The sequence below is a fragment of the Equus asinus genome, chromosome 25 (genome assembly GCF_041296235.1).
Source record: "Equus asinus isolate D_3611 breed Donkey chromosome 25, EquAss-T2T_v2, whole genome shotgun sequence".
NCBI classification, from domain to species: domain Eukaryota; kingdom Metazoa; phylum Chordata; class Mammalia; order Perissodactyla; family Equidae; genus Equus; species Equus asinus.
Window position 1 is genome coordinate 53,592,160 of NC_091814.1, and position 25,943 is coordinate 53,618,102.

General features: G+C 47.3%; 1 protein-coding gene across 2 annotated transcripts in view; it reads left to right on the plus strand.

The window, feature by feature from the left end:
* Positions 1-6,180: 6,180 nt before the first annotated feature.
* The window catches only part of CD247 (CD247 molecule), a 73,599-nt gene continuing 53,836 nt past the window's right edge, over positions 6,181-25,943 (plus strand). The window contains exon 1 of one of the 2 annotated variants that reach the window (XM_014857618.3): positions 6,181-6,454. In XM_014857618.3, coding sequence (XP_014713104.1) covers positions 6,397-6,454 — 58 coding nt within the window. In that variant the 5' untranslated portion in view covers positions 6,181-6,396. The remainder of the gene's footprint in view (positions 6,455-25,943) is intronic. The other variant, XM_014857617.3, reaches the window with a different exon arrangement.

Consider the following 25,943-nt stretch of genomic DNA (forward strand, 5'->3'; position numbering starts at 1 on the left):
CCATTTGATCCAGCAACCCCACTTCTGGTTATATAGCCAAAGGAAATAAAATCTTGAAGAGATGTCTGCACACCCGTGTTCATTGCAGCCAGGGCATAGAAACAGCCTAAGTGTCCATGAACAGAAGAATGGGGAGAGAAGATATAGTACACACACAATGGAATATTATTCAGCCACGAGAAAGAAGGAGTCCTGCCATTTGTGACAACATGGACGGACCTTGCGGGCACTATGTTAAGTGGAATAAGTCAGACAGAGAAAGACAAAACTATGATATCACTTACATGTGGAATCTACAAAAGCTGAACTTACAGAAACAAAGGGTAGAATGGCGGTTACCAGGGGCTGGGGCTGGGGGGGTCAGGGAGATTGGGAGATATTGGTCAAAGGGTACAAACTTCCAGTTATAAGTTCTGGGGTACAGCATGGTGAGCCTGCAAAGACGAGGCCCCATGAGGCGTTTGGGTGGGATCCTGCAGGACTGCTGGAAGTATCTGCCCCAGTGGAAACCCCTCAGGAAACGGCATGAGCTGGCCTCCAGCTGCTTGTCAGTTCAAGACCAGTCGGCTGAAGCGGGATGAGCAGGCTTGGGTCAAGGCACTGGAGCCTCAAGGCCTGGGGATGTGCTTCCCCATCCCAGGGACCTTGGGAGTGACTACCTCTGGAAACCCCAAAGGATGGAAGCCAATCCTACTTTTTGTGCTTCTTTTCCTGGTGATCAGGAACCCAGGAATTGTGAGGCTGCACCCCAGGTCCCTGCTTCCTGGAATGGGGCTGCCGTAGTCTCAGAATGCAGGGGAAAATCAGAAGCCCAAGAGGGAACCATCCAGAGCAAGGAGTTATGGGAAGAGGCAGACCCATAAGCCCCTCATAGCGGCCCTTCATTTAGTTGTGGGCAAAGCTTTCCCACTAAATTTTGATGAACTAATATAGGAAAAATGGGGGTATATTGGCTCATGTAGCTGAAAGTAAGGCAAGAGGGCAACAGGAATAGAAATTCTCTTTCCCCGACTCTTGGCTCAGCTTTCCTCTGGGTTGGCCTCATTCCCAGTCAGACTCTCTCTCCGTGTGGAGAATAGATGGCCCCCACAGCTCCAGGCTTGCACTATCCTCACAGTTGCCATCCCCAGGGAAAAACAGCATCCTTCCCCTGTCGTTCCAGCAAACATCTCGAAAAGGGCTCTCATTGTCCCTCCCTGAACTAATCATTGTAGACAGCAGAATCTGATGCTCTGATTGGCTGGTGCTGTGTCCTGTGCCCACCTTTGGAGCCCAGTGGAGGTGCAAACTTTACTCAAAGTACTCGAGGATTAGGGGAGATGTGGGCCTCTCCAAGGGAAATGAGGGTTGCAGTTTCCAAAAAAGGGGGCAGGTCAAAATAATTCTTTCACCGGAATTACTCATTTGAAGAATTATGAGATTTCATTTAGCACCGATATCTTCTTCTTACCACGTACCTGCTCATGTTCTGTTTTGCCTGTCACCTTGCACTGTCTCTGTCCGCAGCTGTAGCCATTTGACTTCTATCAGTTCAGCTCTGGTCCTGAGCCCCATTGCCTGCCTTATGTGTGGTCTTTACATTGTCTTTGCGCTACTCAATGCCCAGTCGGCCCTCCAGAGGCAAGGGCCCTTTTCTCTGATGACAACTTTGCCAGGTGGCAGCTCCATTCGCCAGCTTCTGGATTCCCCTTGCTGTGCTCTTCTCAACAGTTGAGGCATCCTCCTACTCAGCATTGGACTTCCTGCCATCCTGGATGTTACCATCCATCCACCCACCTACCCACCCATCCAAAATGTACTTGGAGCTAGAGTTCAACCCTGCAGAATAGCCAGGCCTTGCCCACTAGGAACTCACAGCTGCTTGGGATCAGGTTCTATCTGGACTTTCTCTCACCTCCTACCTCTGCTTGTGTCCTCCTCTGCAGAGTGTGGGCCTCGTTCTAGGTCCCAGCCCCAGCTCACTGCACTCACCAGGACAAGGCTGGAGGCAGCAAACAGTTATTATTTTGTATACACCCAGAATCTTTCCCTTTCCTTTCTTCTATTACAAATGATTCTGGTAGGGCTGTTAATCATAGTGTCCCATCTCCAATCTCATTTTGTCCCCCTGGAAACAATGGTTGATCCAAGAGGTGAGCATACGATCCAAGCTGGGCCAATTGGAGCATTTTCTGAGATCGATATGGGGATATTGTTTCTGCTGTCTATCGCTGTGTGACAACCATCTCAAATTTAGTGACTTAGAACAACCCACCATATTAGTTGTTCGCGCTTCTGTGGGTTAGCAACTCAGGCTGGCTCCGTTAGGCAGTACTCTGTCTGGCCTCACCTGGGGCCATTGATGTGGCTGTAGTCCTGCGGTGGCTCACCTGGGGCTGGATGGTCCAAGATGGCCTTACTTACCTGGAAGTTAGTGCTGGCTGTCAGCTAAGCCACGTACTCCAGCAGGCTAATCCAGGCTTCTCCACCTGGAGGCTGGATTCCCAAAGCAGCGGGACATATGGCTGGCTCCAATGTACAAGCGCTTTTCAAATCCTTTAGGGTTTTTTAAAGATGGGAGAAAGAACATGCTTGCATACTGATGAGAATGACCCAATTTAGAAGAAAAAATTGATACACAGGAGAGAGAAGAGAAAATTTCTGCAACAATGTCCTTGGGAGGCAAGACAGGATAGAACCCAGCAGAAGAGTTGATACCGATGCGATAGGTAAAAAAGTATCTTCACTGTAGTTTGAATTTTGACTTATCTTTCATTCATTTAAAAGCCATTAATTACTTCCTTTTCCAAGAATATTCTATTCAAGTCCTCTGCTCATTTTTCTCATGTGCTTTTAGACGTCTACCAGCCTGAAAATTTCGTGCAGGTGAGGATTCCTTGTCTGTTTCACTCCTAGTTTTCTTTGTGTGAGGAAGATTGACATGGAGCAAACATCTGTTACCAATCTTCACCCCCCCCTTTTTTTGTCTCCCCAAAGCCCCAGCACATAGCTGTATATCCTAGTTGTAGGTCATTCTAGTTCTTCTGTGTGGGATGCCACCACAGCACAGCCTGATGAGCGGTGTGTAGGTCTGCACCCAGGATCTGAACCAGCAAACCCCATGCCGCAGAAGTGGAGCACATGAACCCAAACACTTGGCCATGGGGCCGGTCCCAACTCCCAGTTTTGTCTTCAGCATATAATACAGGACTTGGCTCCTGGTAGTCACTCAAAAAGTATTTGTTGTAATTGAATAATGTTTGGACGTTCTCTATGTATAAAGGAACTAAACCCTTTGTCATGGTGCTAAAATTTTATATAAACGCAATCATTCAGTACGTGCTCTTTGCCTGGCTTCTTTCACTTGTTTAAATGATTTTGAGTTTCAACCATGTTGTTGTATCACTAGCAGTTTATTCATTTTTATTATTATTATTTCACTGAATGGGCATACCAGAATTTGTTTATCCATGCATCTGTTGATGGATATTTGGGTGGTTTCCAGCTTTGGGGTATTCCAAATAAAGCTGCTCTGAATATTCATAGGCAAGTCTTTATATGGGCATATATTTCCTTCTCTCTTGGGTGGATACCTGGGAGTGGAATGGCTGGATCATATGGTAGATTTATGGTTAACTTTTGAGGAAACTGCCAAACTGTTTTCCAAATGGTTGTATCATTTTACACTCCCACCATCAGTCTGTGAGAGTTCCAGTTCCTCCCCATCCTGGCCAGTTGTTTAGTTTTAGCTTCATTAATAGCTGTGAGGTGGTATCTCATCGCGTGCTAATTTGTATTTCCTTAATTACTAATGATGTTCAGCATGTTTTCATGTGCTTACTGACCATTCATTTACCTCCTTTTGGAAATTGTCTATTAAAATCTTCTGCCTATTTTCTTATTAAGTTGAAAGAGTTCTTTATATATTCTAGATATACATGTTTGCAAGTAATTTCTCACAGTCGACGGCTTGCTTTTCCATTTTCTTAATGGTGTTTTCCAATGAACAAAGTTTTAATTTTGATGAAGTCTAATTTATCAATATTCTTCTCTTGTGGTTTGTGCTTCTTATGTTCTATCACAAAGATTTTTCTCCTATGTTTTATTCCAGAAGTTTTAGTTTTAGGTTTTACGCTTAGGTCTATGAACTGTTACAGTTAATTTTTGTGTATGATGTAAAATGAGTAACTATTTTTTTTTTATTTTTCCATACAGATATCCAGTTGGACTAGCACCATTTGTTGAAAAGACTATCATTTCTTTGTTGAATATTCCCTGTACCTTTATCAAAACCTGATTGGCCGGGTATGTTTGAGCCTATAGTGCCATAAATACAATGTGGTAATTATGTCGCTTTGTAATGTTCGATGTCTGGCAGGGCTATTTCACTCTCCTTACTCTTCTGTTACAGAGGCTCCTGGCTATTCTTTCGTTTGTTTGTTTTAGCATTATTTTTGTACTGAGATATAATTCGCATAATATAAAATTCACCATTTTGAAGCATACTCTCAGTGATTTTTAGTATATTCACTATGTTGTGCACCATCACCGCCATCTAATTCTAGAACATTTCTGTCATCTCAAAAAGAAACTCTGTACCTATTAGCAGTGGGTCCAATTTCCCCCTCTCCCCAGGCCCTGGCAACTGCTAATCTACTTTCTGTCTATAGATTTGCCTATTTTGGACATTTCATAGAAATGGAATCATATCACATGTGGTCTTTTGTCTCTGCTTCTTTCACTTAGCATGGTTTTTTCAAGGTTCCTCATGTTGTAACATGTAATAATACTTCACTCCTTTTTATGGCTGAATCATACTCCATTTGGGGGATATACCCCATTTGTTTATCCCTTCCTCGGTTGGCTTGTTTCCAGTTTTGGGCTTTTATGAATAATGCTTCTATGAACATTAAGATACAAGTTTTGTGTGGACATACGTTTTAGTTCTCTTGTGTATTTGCCTAGAAGTAGAATTGCTGGGTCATATATGCTCTGTTTAACTTTTTGAGGAAATTCTAACCTGTTTTCCACAAGGGCTTCATCATTTGACATTCCCATCAGCAATGTAGGAGAGTTCCAATTTCTCCACATCCTCATCAACACTTGTGTGTCCTTTTTTTCTTAGCCATCCCAGTGGGTGTAAAGTAGGATCTCACTGTAGTTTTTTGGTTTTGGTTTTGTTTTTTTGGTGAGGAAGATTGTCCTGAGCTAACATCTGTGCCAATCTTCCTCTATTTTGTATGTGGGATGCTGCCACAGCATGGCTTGATGAGCGATGTGTCAGTCTGCACCCAGGATCCGAACCCGCGAACCCCGGGCTGCCAAAGTGGAGCACCCAAACTTAACTACTAGGCCGCTGGGCCGCTGGGCTGGCCCCACTATAGTTTTGATTTGCGTTTCCCTAGCAACTAATGACACTGAGTATCTTTTCATGTGCTTATTGGCCATTTGTGTATCTTCTTTGGAGAAAAGTCTATTCAGATCTTCAGCCAATTTCTAATTGGGTTATGTTTTCTTATTATTGAGTTGCAGGAGCTATTTTTTACGTCAGCATTTTTAGTGAGATGGATCGATTAGTTTAGGGAGAATTGGAATCTTCTTAAGAGGGAGTCTTTTATCAAAGACCAGGTTATCCCTTTCCATTTACCCAAGTCCTTTCGTGTTCTTCAGTAATGTTTTAAAGTTTGTTTCATGCAGATCTTACACTTTTTATTAAATTTATTTCTAGGTGTTTATCTCTTTTATTATTGTAAATTACTCCAACATTTAATTGTTGACAACTAACGAAGTGTGCGAAATACTACGTGAGCTGTAGTATTTCAAGCTATTCCACGTTTCAAATTCAGGCCAAGTTCCGATCTGCATCCTCAGACCTCCTCCAACAACTTGTTGAGATGTTGAGTGAGACAGTAAGTAGATCGCAGAGGTGACACTAAAGCCCAAGAATTCTCCATTTAGCCTGACTCTGAGTCCAGCACTCTGTCATCTTACCAACCCTGATAAAATATATGAGTCTAGGAAAACGGTAAATGTTCTTACGTGCAATGGGAACTCGTATTTGCCTAGGGACTGACTTCACCAATCAAGATAGCAATTAGACAAAAATTATTAAAAAAGGAAAATAAAACAATGATTAAATGAGAGAAAAAGCAAAATTGAGGCAGAGAGAGAGACACACACACACGCCACCCCCAAACCCTCAAACCTCCAGGGCTTCCTGCCTGTGAACCGAAAGGGGGAGTGTGAGTTTCTGGGCCCTGTTGGCAGGTGCCTGTCTCCTCAAAGGCCCCATAGTCCTCCACTTCCTGAGGAGGCAGCAGCAGAACAAAGCCGGCAGAGACTTCTTTTCTCTTCTTTGTCCCAGCCACGGCTGCCACGGCCTCTGCCTCTTGGCACCATCCCGGGGCACAGGACAAGATGAAGTGGAAGGCGCTTATGATCGCGGCCATCCTGCAGGCGCAGTTCCCAGTCACAGGTAAGGCTGCACCTATCAATGGCAAGGAACTTCTAGAACCACTTTGTGTGTGTGTGCGCGGGGCCGGGCGACACAGTGGAGGGGTGGTGGGGAGCTTGTGTCCCCTTCGAGTCCTGTCCTCGCCGGATCAATGGGCAGCTGAGCAGGGAGGGGTCCGGCTCGATGCTGGTGTCTGCCTCATTATAGCCAAGTCGGGCATCAATTCTGAGCCAGCCGCTTGAAAACACACCTGCCCATAGTATAGATTTTTCCAGTGATAAGGGAGAGAAACGTCCATGGGCGGTGGCGGGGCGGGAGAAGGACAAGCAGGAAGGAAGTGGAAGAGCAGCCAAGCCAGGCCCAGGTGGAGGACAGAGAGCGGTATCCGGCAGAGGCCGGACGGGGTCACGCGATGTCAACCAGGCCGTGTTTCGTGCTGCGACACTTTTCTAGTCTCTGCGTCTTCTTTTACCCCTGTGCTGGCTCTGGCCATAGCTCGGCCCCTTCCCATCTTCTTTCGCCCACAAAGAAGACTGCACTCCTTGGCCAGGCAGGTCACGGCTGTGGCCCTGGCTGACTTGAAACAGCTCGACAGACCAAGGACTAAGTGGGGTTAAGAAGGAAGGAAGCGGCCTCCCTGGGGGTCTGTGTCCAGGCTCAGCTCTGTCATGGCCACCCTTGAACCCCACGGCCAAGGGCCGCCCTGTGACACACCCGTCCCAGACACAGTGACTCACCCACTTCAGGCAGCTCTCTCTCTGAAGCCAAAAGCCAGAGGTGCTGATGGAACATAGAGGACAGATGAGAGGATGTGACTTGTTAAGTCGCCACCAAGAGTAACAACCAGCTCACACCTCGCCTCATTCCAGCTCGCGGGAGCCTGGCTCTGCTAGAATCCTTTCATCCCGCCATGTTTTCTGGCCCAGATAATGAGGAGGAGGAGAAGTGAGAAGAAGAGGAAATGGACTGGGTCGGGGCGGGGGGTGGGGAGCATCATGACGTTTTTGCCAGAAACAGGACAAGCCATATTTGAATCTTAAGAGGCAGGGAGGGTGGTCACAAACAAGTGTCCTTCCTCCACTTTACAGCTCACCCCAGCGTGGGAAGGCATTTAGCAACAACAGTGGGAGGGCAGGAAGGCCATTGCACTTCTGATCCTGCCAGGGAGTAGGGGACAGCCCTGCCCGGCGCCCCGGCGTTTCGAGGATGAAGCAGTGGCGGGGTTTTCTGTAAGGTCACAGCTCTCTTCTCAGAAAGGCCTCACTGGGTGTGAGTCACATGGTGCTGGGGGTTAAGGACACCCGAGTGAGCACAGAGAGCCATCCTTGTGCTCGGGGGCCGAGAAGGCCCGTGACACCCTGACTGCCTGTGAGTTCAGTGACCTCGGGGGACGCGGCTGGCGTAGGCCTGACCCTGGGCTGCAGGCTGGGGGGCGCCTCCGCGTGGAGCGGCTGCGCTGCCCATGTGTGTGGGGTCCAGCTCGGTGCAGAGTGGAGTTAGGAGAGGAAAATAAAAGCTGCGGGGTGGTGGCGGCTGTCAAGGTGGTAAACAGCCCCCGGGCAGGCCCGGCCGCCCCGCGGTTCAGAGCCCCCCCTCGGTGCCACTCGCTGTGCGAGTGGAGATGAACTGTCAGTTACCTTTACATAAGGCTCCAGGACAAAAGTCCCTGCAGGCGCCCTAGCCCGGGGGAGGCGAGGCAGAGGGCCCGGGAGAGGCCCCAACGCCTGCAGGACGCCCTCTGCAGTGGGCCCTGGAGGAAGGGCTGCTGAGGGAACTTGAGCTGAGGTCTTCTCTCTTTTCTAGCTCAACTAAGTTACCCCCCACCCCAATGCTTTTAAAACATTGCTTTTTACTAAGACTTTTCCATTTCCTTGGAAATGCCCAGATCATTAGGGTCAAAGCAAATGATGCCCGAGTCCGTCTGCACGAGCAGGTGTCCCCGGGTGAGAGTCTGCCCAGACAGCCGCCAGGTCCGAGGCCGGCAGAGACTCAGGTGGCGTGCTGGGGGCATGGGCACGCTTTCACCTACAGAGTCCTCAGGTGCCCAGTGCGCTAACTCGCTGCCACACCGTGGCCAAGAGCACACTCAGTGGTCAATGTGGCCTTTGTCCTTTCTCCAGGGAGGAGATGCAGCTCTGCTACAAAGCCTCAGGAGATGCAGGCTCCAGGCTTTGAGCAGCCCTGCTCTTAGGGAGGCAGCTGGATGTGGTGAAAAGAGTCAGGTCAATCAGAGAGCTGCCACTTTCCTAGCTGTGCAACCTTAGGCAAGTTACTTAACCTCTCTGGGCCTCAGTTTTCCCACCTTCATTGCAGGGTGTGAAAATAAGAAGTGACTGTAACATGTTTGATACACAGAATAGACAGCCAATAAATAGGAGTTGAATTATTACTTCTTGGCCTGTTTTCCTGGTCTCAATACTCACGAACAGGAAATGAGAACTGTGGTTGGGATTCTTAATGTGCTCTTAGGCATGCTGTAAAGCGGCAGTGGGCATTTTCTCCGTCTGTTGAAACACAGCCCTCCCTTCTCTTGATTTTTGAGCTCACGTCCAGCAGCACGAGAATGCAGTGGCAAGCCACCCCGGTGGCAGGGCCACGGCAAGGGTCAAGCTATGGCGGGTCACAGGATGAGCGTTACAGCTAACATTTAACTTCTAAAGACACTTCTTCTCAGGGGATATTCCCCAAAGTGAAAACATGCCTAAAAAATGCATAATATAAATAATTAGGGGGAGGAAATTGCAGTCAAATTCCACCCGATCGTTGCTGGTCAGGGCGGCCGCCCGGATTTTGAAGCCGAATGGTTGGTGTGGGTGCACGGTGACTGCGCATTTAAACGCAGACTTCTTGAAAACCAGATCTTTGCTTAAACTGCTTGGAGCTCGACTCGAGGGGGGCTATACGTGACGCCAGGACAAGTTCTTCATCCATCGCATTTCACCACTGGTCTCTTTCGACCTCCAGTGGCCTGGCTCAGCTCCCCCTGGTGAGCTCCTTGGTCCTTCTGCCCTGGCATTTCTCAGACCCGCTGGGCTGGAGCCCACCTTTGTGGCCTTGAAACATCCCCCAGAAACAGTCCTGGGAAGCTCTGGCTTAGGTGAATAATCACGGCTGTATTTATTTAAAAATTGTTCTTATTTCTGCCTTTGTCTTTAAAAAATTAGATTTAATTTTTACTGGTTTACTGTTTGACTTTCGAGCGCCCCTGGCACTGTCTTGTGTTTTATTTGGAAAGGTTCAGGCGCATTAGAGAACTGTCTCGCGTGAGAGTTGTCCTTTCTCTCCTGAGCCCCATTTGCCTAGGGGTCAGCTAATTAATTAAATAAATAGCAGGGATAATTCAAAATAAATTCCTTAGCTCAGCTTGGGCCACGGCTGGTTCTTATGAACACTAAAGTGATGGTGGATTTAATTAATTTGAGCAAACAGTCAGTCAGTTTGGTTAAAAAAACAATCAAACCAGTCATTTGACCTGCTAGTTGAACAAAGTGATCCGTTCAGTCACTGCACGTTCATAGCCCTTCCTCCCAGCCGAAAACCCGGAGTCTGTGTCCCCGAGGGGGAGAAAGACGCCTCAGTCCCTGCTCAGAGGTATTTCCAGCACTGAACTCATGCCTGGAGCACGTCCACACACAATACATACTGTTGAAGGAATTAAGAGGTGGGCAAATGAGGGAAATCTACATGTTTCCATGTGATTAAATTCACTTTCATGGTTTATTTGGGGGTGGGATATATTGGAGTGGCATTATTTGGACCTTTCCTCTAGAGAACTTAGTATTAAACAAAGTACTGAAAAAAAAAAAAAGAAATTAAACTGGTGGAGGGAACAGAGCAGTCGAGTGAATAGAATGATTAGAGATGAGTTGCAAGGACAATTTAAGATAAAAACCTACGTTAAAATGTTCTGATTGGACCATATGTAATTTACGATATTCATTTATTTTTACCTATGAAAATGTTAATTTCATATGATTCAGGTGATATCTCAAAAATAAACAAAGACACTCATTTTTCTGACTTGGCTTTAGCACTAAGGAAAAGCAGAAAATAAAGAAGGCTATCGCTGTTGATTGGAGATTGGAGATTTCCAAGAAGGAAAATAAGCGTTTGTGGACTCCGGTGTAAATCACATTATCCAGTTGCCCAATTACCTCAAAATATGGAAAGTAAAAAAAAGCAGGCTATTTGCCTATCATAGCTCAGTTTGGTCTAGGTCACTAAATAAATGTTCCAAGTAGCTGTCACTTTTTTTCCTTTCTTAATTTGAGGTATTTTTAACAAAAATATCATAAAATCATTAGAGGAAGTTATAAATTTTTTAAAAGCCAAGCTAGCCTAATAACTTTTCATTTTCACTTCTTTATGTTCCATTCCAATATTTTTTTATAAGCGTATACGTATTTTTATATAATATTATAAAATGGTTTCTTAATATTATATATTTTTTCTTTTTCTATTATAATTTTCTAGTTCTTTTTTCTTAATATTCTGAGCGATTTTTTCATACTTAGCCTTCATGATTGTTTTTAATTGCTATGTAAACTTCCATAGTTTATGCGTCGTATTTTCTTCACTGTTTCCTTATAGTTGGACATTTGAGCTGTTTCTAATTTTTGGTATAATAGCTAATCCTGCAAGAAAATCTTTACATGTGTAGCTTTTAAAATTTCTTTTGAATTACTGGACAGGACTGACAATTAAAAGAATAGGTTAAAGAAAAAAAAGACATTTCTCAGGACAGTTTAGACTTCTGCTGCTCTGTGACCATCTGCAGTGTGCGTGTCTTCCGTGGAGCAGCCTGTGGTGGAGGCCCTGGAACCAGAGCTATCTGGATCCAGCCCTGGTTCCTCCCCAGCCGCTCTGGGTGGGGGAGGGCCCCCTTCAGGCCTCGTTGCTCCTCTGTAAGATGGCGGTAACAAGGTGGATTCGTGCAGCTCGGTGGAGTGCAGAGGCAGCTTGGACGTGCTACGCACAAAAGGTGCTTGAAAGAGCGGTAGGCATTGTCCTGTGTGCCTCAGTTTCCCGCAAAACAGAAGAATGCCATTTTCGCAATGCAATAGAGTGGCACACTGGTACTAATAGGCTTTTCTTTTTCTTCTTCCATCACTAAACTACAGTGTAAACTTGGGCAGAATCTCTCTCTGGGCTTTAGCTCTCTCATCTGCGAGATGAGAAAGGAGAGGGTTGAACATCCTTTCCAGCTACAAAATTAATTGCATATGGTCTTGAAATTACAAAGTTTTTAAGAACATTTCATTACCTGGCCCTCCACTGCATTGGTATGGCTCACAGAATTAGAAATCTAAGCTTCATTCTTGCAGCTCCAAATATTTTTTCTTCTGAACTTCCACCTTATCACACTATTTTTAACTCTCCAGCGGGAGCCTCTGCTGTGAAAATCCAAGGAAGCGAGGTCCAACATTTTCTTGCTTGTCCCCTATGGTTGTGCATCGGCTGCAGATTTATTGGGGCCACAGAAGGGCTTTGTTGGTGAGAACTGACTTGGAGAGAAAGCAAATGGCCGTCTGAAGCAGCCGATTGCAGTGGTGCAAATGTCAGGAGCTCCCACTGACCACTGGGCTTGCCTGTTATGGTTTGTGCTACCCATCAACTAATTTTCAGACTCAAGAGGAAAAGAACAAACGGAAAGCATTAGAACGAGGACAGGCAGGAGCCTTGCCCAGTCCAGACCACCATTCTCAGCAGGGCCACCCCTTTATATTTACAGACAGCTCTCCAATGCCCTCACGTACTTGATTCTCATAGCCATCCCATGGCAAGGAGCAGAAAAGTAGTAGGATTCTCTTTTATAAGCGAAGAAAATGAGACTCAGACGTTTGACGAGTTGCCTAAGGGTAGAAGCAGCCCAAACCCAGTTCCTCTGATCCTTTGTCCAGGGTGCGCATTCTCGAATGTTCTCTGCAGCTTCTACCGGTCCCATCAATTTATAATATCATACACCTGATGAGTGAATTCTGAAGCCGTCTTTTGAAAGTATCTCCCTTAGTAAGCACTTATTACTATTTTTCTCTCAATTTTTTGAAGTAAAAAATTATTTTGATGCTGCGTATCCTCAATATAAATTTTTCCGCTGAGTATGAAATATTTGGTTGTTAACACAGAATTATGTTTTTCTCTGGCATATTATTATAGTTCTGAACTCACATTTCCCCTAAATCTGGTAAAATCTAGATTTTCTGTTTTTACTCTTAATATTTATATCTATTTTGGAGCTTTTCTTAAGAGAGATGGGCCTCAGTTGCAATTCAACCCATTTCTATGTGTGCAGGCACCCCACCACAGCCTTACACACAGGTGGAATCAAATGTGAAAATCAAAATATAAATTAAATCTTATTTGAGCAGCTTTGATCCTAAATACCAGCCTGTAATTGATCTGCTTGGTAAGACGGTAATCTCATACGGTGTGCAAGGTTTTGTGTGTGTGAGGTTTTCTGAAAGAGTAGCACACTATTACACATGACTCTGAGTTGGGAGTTGTTTTTTTAATGAAATCCGTGAGGAATGGGAGAATTGTCTTTGAATGACAAACGTCTACAATCAATTCTCAATTGTTTATGTCAGATTTTAGCTTTGAGCCCACTTGCACCTACCTGGGCTGAGCTCAGGGAGTGCAAACCCTTCTGCTGTTGACTTGAGCAAGGAAAACCAAGATGGGAAATCTGATGCTCAGAGAAAAATGCAGGAAGCATTAAAGAGCCAAATGTGCGAATATCTGTGAGTTAGGGGGCCCACTTCCACAGCCGACTGGGAAGAGGACGGGGAGAGGGGACCTGTGCAGGAGCTTCAGCCGGACATCTGTAGGGGCGCTAGGCTATAGGTGCGTCGCCTTCACCAAGCCTCGGTGTTGGGGAGGACGGCTGGGAGTGTAAACTGACACCACCATTTAGGATTAAGCAAATCCCTGCTTCTTTGTTGCTGTAAATACTAGAAAGTCAACTGTGTGTTCCTATGTTTCCCCAGTTCCCCACCATGGGACTATCGTAGGTGAATGACAGCCCTGAGTGAGAACTGCCCTTTTGTCCCCTGGGCTGGGAGTGATGGTGGAGAACTGAAGAGAAGAGATGTTATAGGGCACAGAGTAGAAAAGCCAGCCTGAGGGGTGGGGTTGGAAGCTGCAATCTGTTGCCACAGCCGGCCAACGGGCCAGAGCAGCGTGCTCCAGGGCGCAGGCAGCTGAGCCAGGCGAATCCATCACGGCAATAGCTTTTGCCCAAGCCCTATCCCGTGGGTTATGGCCAGGCGGGGGCTGGCAAACATTCCTGCCAGTGTGTGTTTTTACCCACGTGCTCTGGTGCGGGTGCAGGTGTCTGTGCCCCAGTGTGCGCGTGCTGGTGTGTGTGATGCTGTGTGTTTGCGTATGTGCTCTGGTGTGTTCCAGTGTGTGCATGTAGGTGTGCATGCATTGGTGTGTCTGGTGCATGTATGTGCTCGTCAGTACGCTGATGGACATGTCTTGCGTCTGCATGTAAGTGTCTTTGTGAGCACCAAGAAGTGGTTCTGTGTGTCTGCTGTGTGTATTTATGAGATTGGGGTGGCAGCAGGACAGCTCTGTAGAACGAAGGGCAAACATTACTTGAGTTTAGAGCTGACACTCTAGATGGGTGAACAGTGGGGCTGAGATGTCACAGAGCACATTCCCAGGTTTCTTTGCAGAACGGAGACAAGAAAACTTCTGTCCAAACTAGAATCTCTAGGCTAATGTAAAGTGGGAGCAGCCTCTTCATAGATGCAGAGACTTCTCAGGTCTCCCAACCCCCCCACACCTCCCTCACTCTCCCCATCTCCCTAGTCAGCCTGCTGTCTGTTCTTCTTTCCACCTTTCTTCCTCCCAGCTCCCTCTACTTAGAAAGCTGACTTGACTCCACCCCCACCTGTGGAAACTGTCTACCCCCTTACAATCAAGCCCAGATGTGTGGGGATCTCTCAGACCCACTGTTGACATTTTTACCAGCGTTAAGGTGACAAAGGAAAGTGGAAATTTTGTTATTCTCAGAACTCAGGGTTAAAAACCCAACACAAATTGTGCCCTATGGTGAGCCCTTCTCATGGAGGAGGCCCAGCACACAAGCAGTTTCAGGAACGTTCACCCATCAGCAGAAAATCTTACCAGCTCCCCAAATTCTCACTACTGCTTCCCACAGTGGCCATCCTATGAGTTTCGACTAAAATATTCAAAATGCATTTGATGCTTTTTGTTCTTTCTGCCCCCAGAATAGACTGACAGGCAATCAGTAAGGTGGCTCCTGGTGACCTACTTTGGCCATTGAGATTTGGTATTGCCAGACCGTTAGTTTTTTTTTTTGTTTTTTTTTTTTTTTTTGAGGAAGATTAGCCCTGAGCTAACTACTGCCAGTCCTCCTCTTTTTTGCTGAGGAAGCCTGGCCCTGAGCTAACATCCTTGCCCATCTTCCTCTACTTTATACGTGGGATGCCTACCACAGCACGGCTTTTGCCAAGTGGTGCCATGTCTGCACCCAGAATCCAAACTGGCGAACCCCAGGCCGCTGAGAAGCAGAACGTGCACACTTAACTGCTGCGCCACCGGGCTGGCCCCGTTGGTTATTTTTAATATCTGATTATTCAAACCATCTGGTCAGCCCCTCGGCTTATCAATGAGTAGATGTCTACCAAGCACCTCTCATGTGCCCCAAGGCAAACAAACAACCTGCTGATGGTTGGCCCCACCAGTCCATCGACCCACCCAGTGTCTTGGAGATGGACGTCGAGTGACTGAGAACCCAGAAGTAAAGAAAGCCTCCCTGGTCCTGTCATTCATGTTCTCAGGTTTGATGAAAAAGTCTTAATTTGCCTACAGGCTTCCTTCTCTGTGGTCTGGTCTAATTTTCACCATTTTGTGAACCTGTGCTAATGTCCATGCTGAGTTTAGTCGCAAAGGAGGTATATATTAGGAGAACCATCCAGGACTATTTTGAGTTAGGCTAGAGAGCTTCAGAAATTCTCCCTTTGATGTCCTCAGATTAGAGAGAAATCTTTGTCTTTTCTCCCATCTCACTATCAAGGCTTCAAAACCCAGACCTATATAAAATACACAAATGCTTTCTGGACAAAATGAATCTTGTCCGTTTTCTTTGGATTTCGGTGGGAACAATAAAGATTGAGCTACAAAAGGTTGGCAAAGAGGATTATTCTTTTTCTTTCCATTAAGTGTAGAGGCTTCAAAAGAACAGCTCAGAAAGTCAAATAATTGTATCCACCGCAGCTCACCCATCCATCTCCCCGCTGACCCGGCCTGTGAAATCCCCTTTAAAAACTTGGCCAGCTCCCACCTGCCCATCGCAAATGCAATTGTATTGTTAAGCGTTCCCCTCCGTAATTCCACAAGGGAGGCTGCTATAAAGCAAATTCCTTCCGTTTCAACAGAGCACCTCATCAGGAACAGCTCCTGGGGCGGGGGGGGGGGTCTAATTTCCAAAGCTTTGTAATCTCCTCTTGAGAGGGAGCAGAAATGGACGTGAATAAAGTTATAATCATAAGGCCCCGCCATCCGAGGGGGCCAGCGGGGAGCACGTGGGAGGGAAGATTTGCAGAGCAGTTTTTGATCTTCACAGCAATTTCTTGATTTCATTTATTTGGAAAAAACACGTTCATCGGATTCTAGCTATGGCTCTAAACACAAAGTCTCTGACTTGAAGCCGATCCGATTCCTGGTTTGGTTTCAGACCATAGCTTCTCAGAAAATTCCTGTCAGCCATTTTGAAGAGCACAGACGGGCTCCTCTGTGCCAAGGGATGAACAGAGGATTTGGCTGTTTAGGGTTTTTATATTTGGGGTTGAACATTTTCTAGCAGCATCCAAGCCTGGATTAATTTCAACTAAAAACAGAAAAAATCTAACTCCAAATTAGCCAATCATCTCAAATTCAGCGCAGCATGATCACCCAAGGAAGTGAGTGTTGTGCTGCTGGGTCCTCTCTAGGGAGTCCTCTCTATGGTCCTGGATGCTCTCCCTGTAGAGGTCCTTCAAACCCATGGTCTTTCTCCACCAGGTCTGACCCTGTGTCATCACCTCTCTCTCATCACCTCCATTCCTTCTCTTTGAAGGTTTAAAAACAAATCCTTTCAGAGGGAATATACGAGTCATGTTTAATGGGATTTTGAATTATACAAATTCAGAATAACGCAATACGAAAAATTAATAAGGTCTCAATTTATGTGCACTATTTAAAACAACGTGACTCTTATTGTACATTTATTCCTTTGAGAAATTAACTCGTATTTTGCAAAGTTGTCAGGAACGCACCTCCCCTGTAGTGTAGCTACAGAAGTGGCTTGTGGTAACATCCTGTTAGGCTGGGGTGGGGGTGGGGATAGGAGAAGAAAATCTTCTCTCTGGGAAGCTTTTCTGTCATCTAAGTGGGCCTTGGCTGATATGACAGAATCACGGGATGTTTGAGCTGGAAAGGATAGATCTCTTTAAGTTACACGTCTAGATTTTACCAGAGAAGGCCTGGTGGTCCAAGAGATCAATAAATCAGCCAAGTGTCACATTGTAAGGGAGCAGCAGCGGCAGTCCTTTAACCCAGGACCTTTGAGTTTCGCTCCAGCCATCTGTCCTCTGGGCCACAGCTTGCACTGCTGTAAGTAAATGGTGCTTCCGAGCAGGCCACTCGAGCCTCAGGTGCATGGGAAAAGGCCTCACGTTGGTCTGGTACCCACAGGAGAGCGGCAGTGGCGGGGCCGCGTTAGCTCAGCCCACCCGTAGGCTCTAACGGTGGGAGACCGGCCACCTTAACAAGCAGGGACACAGCCTTCAGTTGTTTCAGGAGGTTCGCAAGGGCACTGGGTCATCCTTACAGGGAGGAAACCCCCTGGAAGGGGGCAGGCCGTGCTGCTGAGGAGCCTCATTTGATGTCCTCCACTCCAGCTTCTACAGGCATGTTCTCTTTCTTCTCCAGTTTTTTGCCTGTTAGTACCGCAGGGCCTGACCTGCCCACCTACAGGAAACAGGCTGTCCGAGGGCGGGAGCAGCCCCAGTGCCCTGAGCCGCGTGACCCTCCCCTGCAGCCTCTGGAGGGGATCAGGTCAGCCGTCTGCTCAGAATCCGTTCAGGAAGGGGGCAGGCGGTGGACAGGCAGGAAGAACGCTATAGACACACACACATCTGGACACACATAAACACGTAGAGCCAGAGCACTTTCTCTGTAGAGACGGCCGATAACAGTTTCACGAGTGACCCTGATACCTTATATTATTAGTACATCTTGGTTCAGAAAATGTCTTATGATGTGTAAATTATACTTCAACAAAGCTTTTACAAAAAGAGAAAATGTCAGCCACGCCCATGGGAACCTTCGCCCCGCTAGGTGAGGCCGCTGGAAAGTTCCATGCAGGAGAATATGATAACAACATTAAAAGACACTTTGGAGAGTGTTATCAAATCCTTTAGTAATGTAAGGATTTGTTTGCTAATTTAGCTATTTTCCTGAGTGTGAATTTTCATTTACTGGATTTTTATAGAATAGACAGACATGTGTAATTTTCTTTAAGAGAGACGGGCCCCGATTTTCCCGTCAGTCGTTCGCCGGTGGACGACCTCCCCAAGCTGGGCAGGAGTGACCCCTGGGACCTGGAAGGATTTCCTTTTTAGAGCTTTCTGGGACGCGGTTCTATCTGGAGGTCCCAGCCCCTCCGGGCAGCCACTCATGACTAGGAGGGACAGAGAAATGCCTCTTCGCGCAGAGAAATCAGTGGCATCTCTGACTTCTCTGCTGAGACTGTTCAGGCCCACGGTGACCTCGAGGGCAGCGACCGCCAGTGCGATGCCCTGGCAGCCAAACTCGCCTCTAAGAGTGACAGAGGCCCTGGGAAGAGAAGACTAGACTAACGAGAGAAAATCAAGTGATTTTCCCATGAGTGAAGAGGGTATGTGTTAACAACACGTTTCACCGTCAGAAATACTGTCAGAGGTAGAAATAAGATAGAGAGCATGGCCAGGCCTTAATTCCTCCTCAGCGTATCCCCTGGGCCGGCGCTGCTCTGGGACAGGTCCCAGCTGCTGTGCTCAGAGAGCTCCCTCCCACGTTTCGAGGGCTGATGGACATGGCTGAGTTCTGCTCAAGTGGTCTGAACTGCAGCGACGGCGCTGGTGGAGAGGAGCTTGTCTTATGTGTTGTTTACACGCATTAGGTCAACTAATCCTGTAGCACTTTGGCTGGTGGGAAACTGAGGCCCAGGGGTACATGGCTAGCACACAGCAGAGCTTGGCCTTGACGCGCTGGCCTGGCCCCGCCGTGAACTGTGTTGCCTGCAGCAGGTGAGAGCCTGACGGTGTTGTGAATTTGAAGGAGGAGTGGAGGTTTGTTTGCCATGTGGAGAAGGGAGTAGGGAAAGGGCAGGTTCGCTGGAGGGGATAGGATGTCCCACCTCGGGAAACCGGAAACACCACCTAGGGCTCTTGGTAGCCCCCTTCTCTCCCCTGGAACCTCACCCCCACCCTCAGGATGGTTCTGGGATGAGGAGCCTGGGGACACCTCCCATTCATGGCCTTTGCTACACTGACATGCAGCCCACCCCCACTCCAGGCCTGGTCCTGACCTGCCACCATGGGGCCAGCTGCTCCCATGAGCCACCCTTCCTCGTCCAAAGGAGCTAACTCCTAAAGGACTTGCTCACTGAGGTTTACAATGAGGGCACTGTTTTCCAAGCTGTGCTCTGCAAGATGGGACACTGTACTGCACAAAGAGGGGACGCACGTGTTGGAAACACCAGTTTAAGGAAACTTCAGGAAGGTTTTGTTGTTGTTTTGCTGTAGGGCTTTTCAGACTCTTCTCTCTGCAAGTGTGCATTACACATCCCCTGGAGGAAGAGAGGGAGGAGCTGTAGTGTGCAATGCTGTGCAAATTAATTTGACCCCATTTGGCATTTGTTTTTTTCGGGGAACACCTATGAAATGGCCCGCAGAATACAGTTTGAGAAAGGCTCAGTCGAGGGCTGTCTTGAATGGCTCAAAATGTAAGGGCTCTGAGAAGGCTGGGCTGGAGGAGGGAAGGGACGCACCTTGGGGACACAGGATCCAGATGGCTAGGACTTAATGCACAGAGGAGGAGAGGAAGACGCCCCGGGAAGGAGAAGTCTGCTCGAAGGCACGCGGCAGCAGGAGCGCCAGCGCCCAGGTGAGGGCCTTCTGAGCTCCGTTCCTTCTGAGCAGCTCTCGTGCCCCGCTCACCCCCATGGCAACCAGGACGGGCAAATGATGGGGGACCTTTGGGGCACCAATTGGCAAGATTGTCCCAATAAAAAGAGGGGCCAATAATACTTTATCCTTCTTCAATGACCTATGTGTTAAACTCTGCCGGAAAACCTCCAGACAGCCTGAGAAGATTGAGTGCGTCCTTTGTAGCGGATGCCTGCAGAGCCCGTCCACAGCACTTTGGCCTCCCCCTCAGTCATGTGGCCTGCCCTCCAGATGCCCATCCACCTCTTGGCCGAGGCCTTTCTTGGCCTCGAAGCCTGCTCTGCGCTGTGCACCTGCAGGCCGGAAATGCAGGCGGATTAACGGTCTGGAGGAGCACCCCCGGCCAGTGACTGATTTGGGGAGCTGCGGTACACCGACCCGAGCGGGCTTGCCCCTCATGGTGGTCACTGTGTGGTACCTGCTCAATACTGTTTCCTCAAATTTGCCAGCATCATGAAGCCCCGGTTGTTAACGGGGTAACTAGCTTGACGATGCTCCCTTTCTTGATTTCCTTCCCTTATTTACGTATTTACTGCATCAGTTTCCTAGGGCCGCCATAACAAAGTGCGACAAACTGGTTGGCTTAAAAACCAGATATTTATTCCCTCGGAATTCTGGAGGCTAGAAGTCCAAAATCAAGGCATCAGCAAGGTTGGTTCCTTCTGAGAGAGAATCTGTTCCAGGCCTCTCTCCCAGCTTCTGGTGGTTTGCTGGCAATTTTTGGCACTCCTTGGCTTGTAGATGCATCACCCCAATCTGCCTTCACCTTCACACGGCGTTCCCCTGGATGTGTGTGTCTGCGTCCAAATGTCCCCTTTTCATAAGGCCACAGCTATATTGGATCAGGCCCACCCTAACGGTCTCATCTTAACCTGATCATCTGCAAACACCCTGTTTTCAAATAAGGCCACATTCACAGGGCCTGGGGGTTAGGGCTGCTACCAGCTTCTGCCGGGACAGGTCAATCCATGACACCTGCCCGTGCTTCCTGGGAATGTCTCCCAAATAAACCACCTGCACTCTAATCTTTGTCTCAGGGTTGGCTTCTGGAAGAACCCAAACCAAGACGCCCTTTTAAAAATGGTACCTCGGAGGTACAGCGAGACTATGAAACTTTCCTATCACCATGTAAGAAGTCCCTTACAGAAAGACCGATTTGAGTCAACAGTTTAATTTCTTACACAAGAAACAGTTTAATTTCTAGACATAAGAATATGCTTCTCAGCGTCTCCTGAGACAACCTGGTATGGTCGTTTCCAGGATGGCTCAGTTTACTTGTTTGGAACATTGGTTGCCGTTCCCCATGATGCGGCTCCGTGAGGAAAGGGCAGAGGCATGGTAACAGGCCATAAATGCACAATGCTCTTTGCCATTAGCACCATTAGAGGAAGGACACTGCCAGCCCAAGGCAGAGACACTCACTTCTGGCCTGGTTGACTCTCAAGCCCCTGCTGAAATGACTGGCATAGATGCAGATTGTGGGGCTGCTGAACCAGCTCTGTCCCCTCCCTCCCTCCAGAAGATGGAATAAGTATGTCAGAAGGGAGGGTGCCTCCCGTCTAGGAAGCACCGGGGTTACCCTTTAGAAAAACATCGCCAGCACATTCTGCAATCTCGAAATGAATCTGAATAGTATTTCAAGCAGAAGAGCTTGTTCTGGATTTTAGACAGTTTCTTCTACCTGCTCCTTTTCCCTGCTCCAACTCTGACATCTCGGCTCCACATAGCAGGGGTCTGAACTGGCAGAGGGAGCCTGCAGGAGGAGAGGCCAAGGCGGCAGCTGTGGCTGGCCCCTCCTGCCTTCTGCATGTTCTCCTTGGCTGGTGAGGGAAGAACAAACGAGGTTGTGTTTCCAGGTCACAGCTGCCAGGGGCCCCAGCTGCGAGGCGGAGTGGTTCCAGTTCAGTTCTGAGTCAAGAAATGCTTCGAACGCGTGTTCGTTGGGAAGACCAGTTCTCTCTGCAGCTTTGAGAAACTGGCTTAGGCTCCAGCCCTGACTTACAAGGAAAGACTGTGTGAGTGATTTTAGTTCAGAATAAATTTTAATTCTAGTGAGACCTGCTTGTGTACAAAACAGGTGTATAGGCAGGGACAAAGGATGACCTTGATTTTCTCTGCTGTTGCAAGATTCTGTGTGTGAGAGAGAGGGAGAGAAAGGGAGAGACGGAGAGAGAGACAGGATATAAGCAAGCAGGGAAGGGACAGGAAGATGTATTAAAAGGATCTTCATGGGAAAGAATATAACTTCCATGATTCCTTTTCTCTTCTCTGGGCCGAGGGTGTGGGAGGTTGTTGAGTAGATTGTTGACCAGAAGCACTGCTGGAAAATGCCTCTTCTTTGTGGAAGAAGGCCACTCCGTAAGGTTCACATCCTTAGCAAGGAGGCCCCATTTGGTCAGCTGATTTGGGAGAAGGGAACAACATCTTAAAGCAGAGTGGTCTTCATTTATTCCAGACTCCTTCCCCTGTCACCAACTTTCCATCTACCTTTAACTTCCATCTCTCATATTTATCACATGCCTAGGCACACCCGGTATTTCCACATATGGTTCCATCTCATAGCTCATGCAATCTTATGACAACCCAGTGAGGTCGGCATTAGTACTCCATGTTACAGAAAAAAGCTCTGAACCACCAAGAGATTTGTCTCAGGACTTGTCGCCAGTAAGTGGTACGGCCTAGCTTTGCACCTGGCATCTCTGCCGCCTGATCTTCCAGGGTCTTCACTGTACTGAGCTCCACCACTAAGATGGCCGCAGGGAGAGGCGCCGTCAGAGGAGGCGGCTATGGTGCTGGATGCTGAGACCAGATCCGAGTCTCTTCTCTGGGTGACTAGGATGCTACTGACCACATGCATCCCCATAAGACCCTAAGAAAGACCTGCCTCAGGCCCTAACCCAGGGACACAGGGACCACCGCCAAGCCACCTGCAGCCAGCACCTCCTGCCAGCACCATGTGCAGCCACTCAGGAGCTACCCGCTGATGTGTGGAGACTGGGGCTGGATGCAATTGACTGAAGGCTGCTTGTAAACGCTTCCTGGATGTTCTAAATGGGGTCTAGGAGTGGTTAGTCCTAGGAAAGACCTGCCCTCTGGCCAAGTCCCCTCTCCAGGGGTCACTGGTCATGACTAATGTGTAACATGGTCTTCCTTCACGTGGGGAGGATTGTTCCTCAGACTCTTCTCTGTCCTTCTTGGTGACGCTCAGCCCCCACCTCTGCTTTGTAGCCTTCGCAGCCCACCCCAGCCTGCAATAATCCGTCCTTTTATTGAACTCCTGAGGCGTTCCCCATCTTCCCTGCTCAAGTGATGGTGAACAGCATGGATTCTAGAGTCACACTTCCTGGGTTCAAATTCTACCTTCAGTACTTTTTAGCTGTGCGTTCTTGGGGCAAATAAAAGCTCTCTGAATCTGGTGCTCTTTATCTGTTTAATGTGGGTAATGGTATCCAGCTCAAAGGGGTTTTATGAGGAGCAAATTGTACAACACATGGAAAGTGTTGGGCTGGTGCCTGTGTTGTCATTGATCGCTGACTCATGTCATCATCCAACTCTTGTATTATTAATTAACTTTCCATGTAGTTTCCACTTTGCTTTTCCAATGGAAAGATTTTTGAGGCAAGAACCCTGACATTTGTTTCTTTGTATTCTCTATATGCCTAAAGTATGTGTCCCTGGACCCCCTCAGACCAAACCCATGGTTAAGAAGCAGTCAGCAAACTTTCTCCAAAGGACCAGTTAGGAAGCATTTTAGGCTTTACGGGCCGCACAGTCTCTTTCACAGCTGCTCAGCTCTGCTGGGGAAGCACGAAAACAGCCATGGACGATACGGAAACCAATGAACATGGTGATGTCCCATTAAAACTTTGTTTACAAAACAGGCAGCCGCCCAAATTCGGGCCACAGCTTGTCCTTTGCCAACCCCTGGTTAAGAGAAATGAGATCAGAAATCAGATGCTTGGGTCCAAGTCTGCCTCAATTACTTCTTACGCCCTGTTCTCCACCTCTGAGTTTGAAAGGAGGCCCCATCAGTAAGTGTCTGCCCACCTCTGGCTGTTCCCATCCCATTGCACTAGGAAGATGCCTGAGGTGCCCTCCTTAGAGAGCCACACAGCTGGAGCGGGTGTTTGGTTTCAATGAACAGATAACACAGGTGCCAAGCTTAAAACAAAAATGGCATGCATCTGTTGGGAGAGCATCTTTAAGGTCAATAACCCTCTCACTAAAGTGAAATGGAAAACCAAATGTGATTTGGCTTGTCTGAACCATAAAAGCGTTTGTTATTGTTCTCTGATTTGCTCCGTTCATAGAGAGTTTAGTCAGAGGAGTTTCTATTCTCAGGAACTCATGGCACATCACAACACATAGCTCATTCGTCCTCAGACAAATACTGCTTTGCATAACAAGCTTTACAGGCAAGGGGGTGGCGATTATGAGAAACCATGTGTGTCAGAACAGCCGAGTGCTTTGAGAGCAGCAGCTAAAAGTTAACTAACAAAACATGTAGGTGGACAAGCCATCTCTCTAATTCATACCAGAAGCTCAGGTTGTAATAAACGGGTGGCATATTCTGTTTTATTTTCTATTTCATATTGTATTTTATTCTATTTTAAACTTCTTTATGACCCTTGAAATTGTGTTGATTTTGAAAGTAAAAATCCAGCACCCTGTTAAGGAAAGACAAAAACAGATGAGAATTAAAGAGCAATAAGGGTCTGGCTCAAAGTGGCAAGAGTTATTGTAGGACAATCAAGCATTGGGTGATGTCCAGATTTCGTCTCGTGGAAAATGGAAAGCTGCATCATGAAAGTTGTCTGCCTCATCATCGCGAGCCTTCTCTTCAGAATGGGATGTACTATCCTCTCAGAAGCAATAATCTCCTTTGGGTCATGAGTAAAATAAGTTGGATTCCATGTTTCCATTTCATGATATAGAGAATATTTTTTCAGTGCAGCATAGGAAATAGAATGTCACCCAGGAGAAGCTTAGCAGCAGCTATCGCCCAGGCAGTAGCAAAGTGGGAGAATCTAATAAAGAGAACCCACATGGGCAAGGAGGAGAAACCCTCTGTGTCTGCGTTCGTCATGGTGCAAGCGAGTGGATTATACTTTGTAGTTTTGCCAAGTGCTTTCACGTAAATTACTTCATGAAAAATCCACAGTCCTTTGGCATGTGAAGGTATAACCCCCCTTTTACTGGTGGAGGAGCTAAAGCTTAAAGAAGGTAACTGATTTGCTCAAGATTAGTTATTGGTAAAGTTGGAATTTGACTTCTGTTCCTCCGGATCCAGATCCAAGCTCTCCTCCTACACAGTTACATGTGGGCGGGTTCCGCATATACCTGTGGCCTGGAGGGCTGCTGTGCGGGGGAGTGAGTAACCTTATAGAAAAGAATACACTCAACTAAAATTTGCACATGAACTTCCATTGCTACACGTACTTTTTCATTTTCTGTTTGTTTTCCTCTTAGAGGTTAAACTTTCCATTCCTGATTTTAATGCAAAGAAAAGCTAAGTAAATTCCATGGGCCACTCTTGAATAAGACAAGCTAGAAAAAATACACAATGCCCAGTGACTAGCCTAACAGGATGTGGACACCCTTGGTCACGGCTAACTCTTTTACAGTTTAACCCTAGCGACAATTTCCCAGTAATAAAATAGCTGCTCTTTCTGACATTTGTTGGTCTCCAGTTACATCAAGTCCCTTTTGATTAAGTGCATGAAGCAGTGTTTCTCAGCCTCTGCTCTATGACATTTGGGGCTGGATGATTCTCTGCTGTAGGGGCCGTCCTGTGCACTGAAGGATGTTTAGCATCATCCCTGACCTGTACCCACTAGATGCCCACAGCACCACCAAGTTGCGACAACCCAAAACGTCTTTAGATATTGCTAAAATCCTAGGGGGCAAAATCTACCCCTGGTTGAAAACCAGTAGATTGAGTTCATAATTTTTGTTTGTCAATCACTCAGTGATGGATTAGGTCATGAGTGACAATCCAGTCTGACTTCATTTTGGTCATTAAGTTGACCAGCAAAGGAGGCTAGCAATTAATCCGTTGCTGATTGCTTTCCCCAACATTCGTGGAAATGATGGCCTCAAGCCTGCCCTGTGAGCATGGCTTTTGAAATGGCTCTTCCCAAGGGGGACAGCCATAAACCATGGAAAGCAACCGCTTGACATCAGGAGGCTAACAATTGATCCATTGCTGATCACTTTCCCCAACATTAGTGAAAATGATGGCCTCAGGGCTGCCCTGTGAGCATGGCTTTTGGAATGGCACTTCCCAAGGG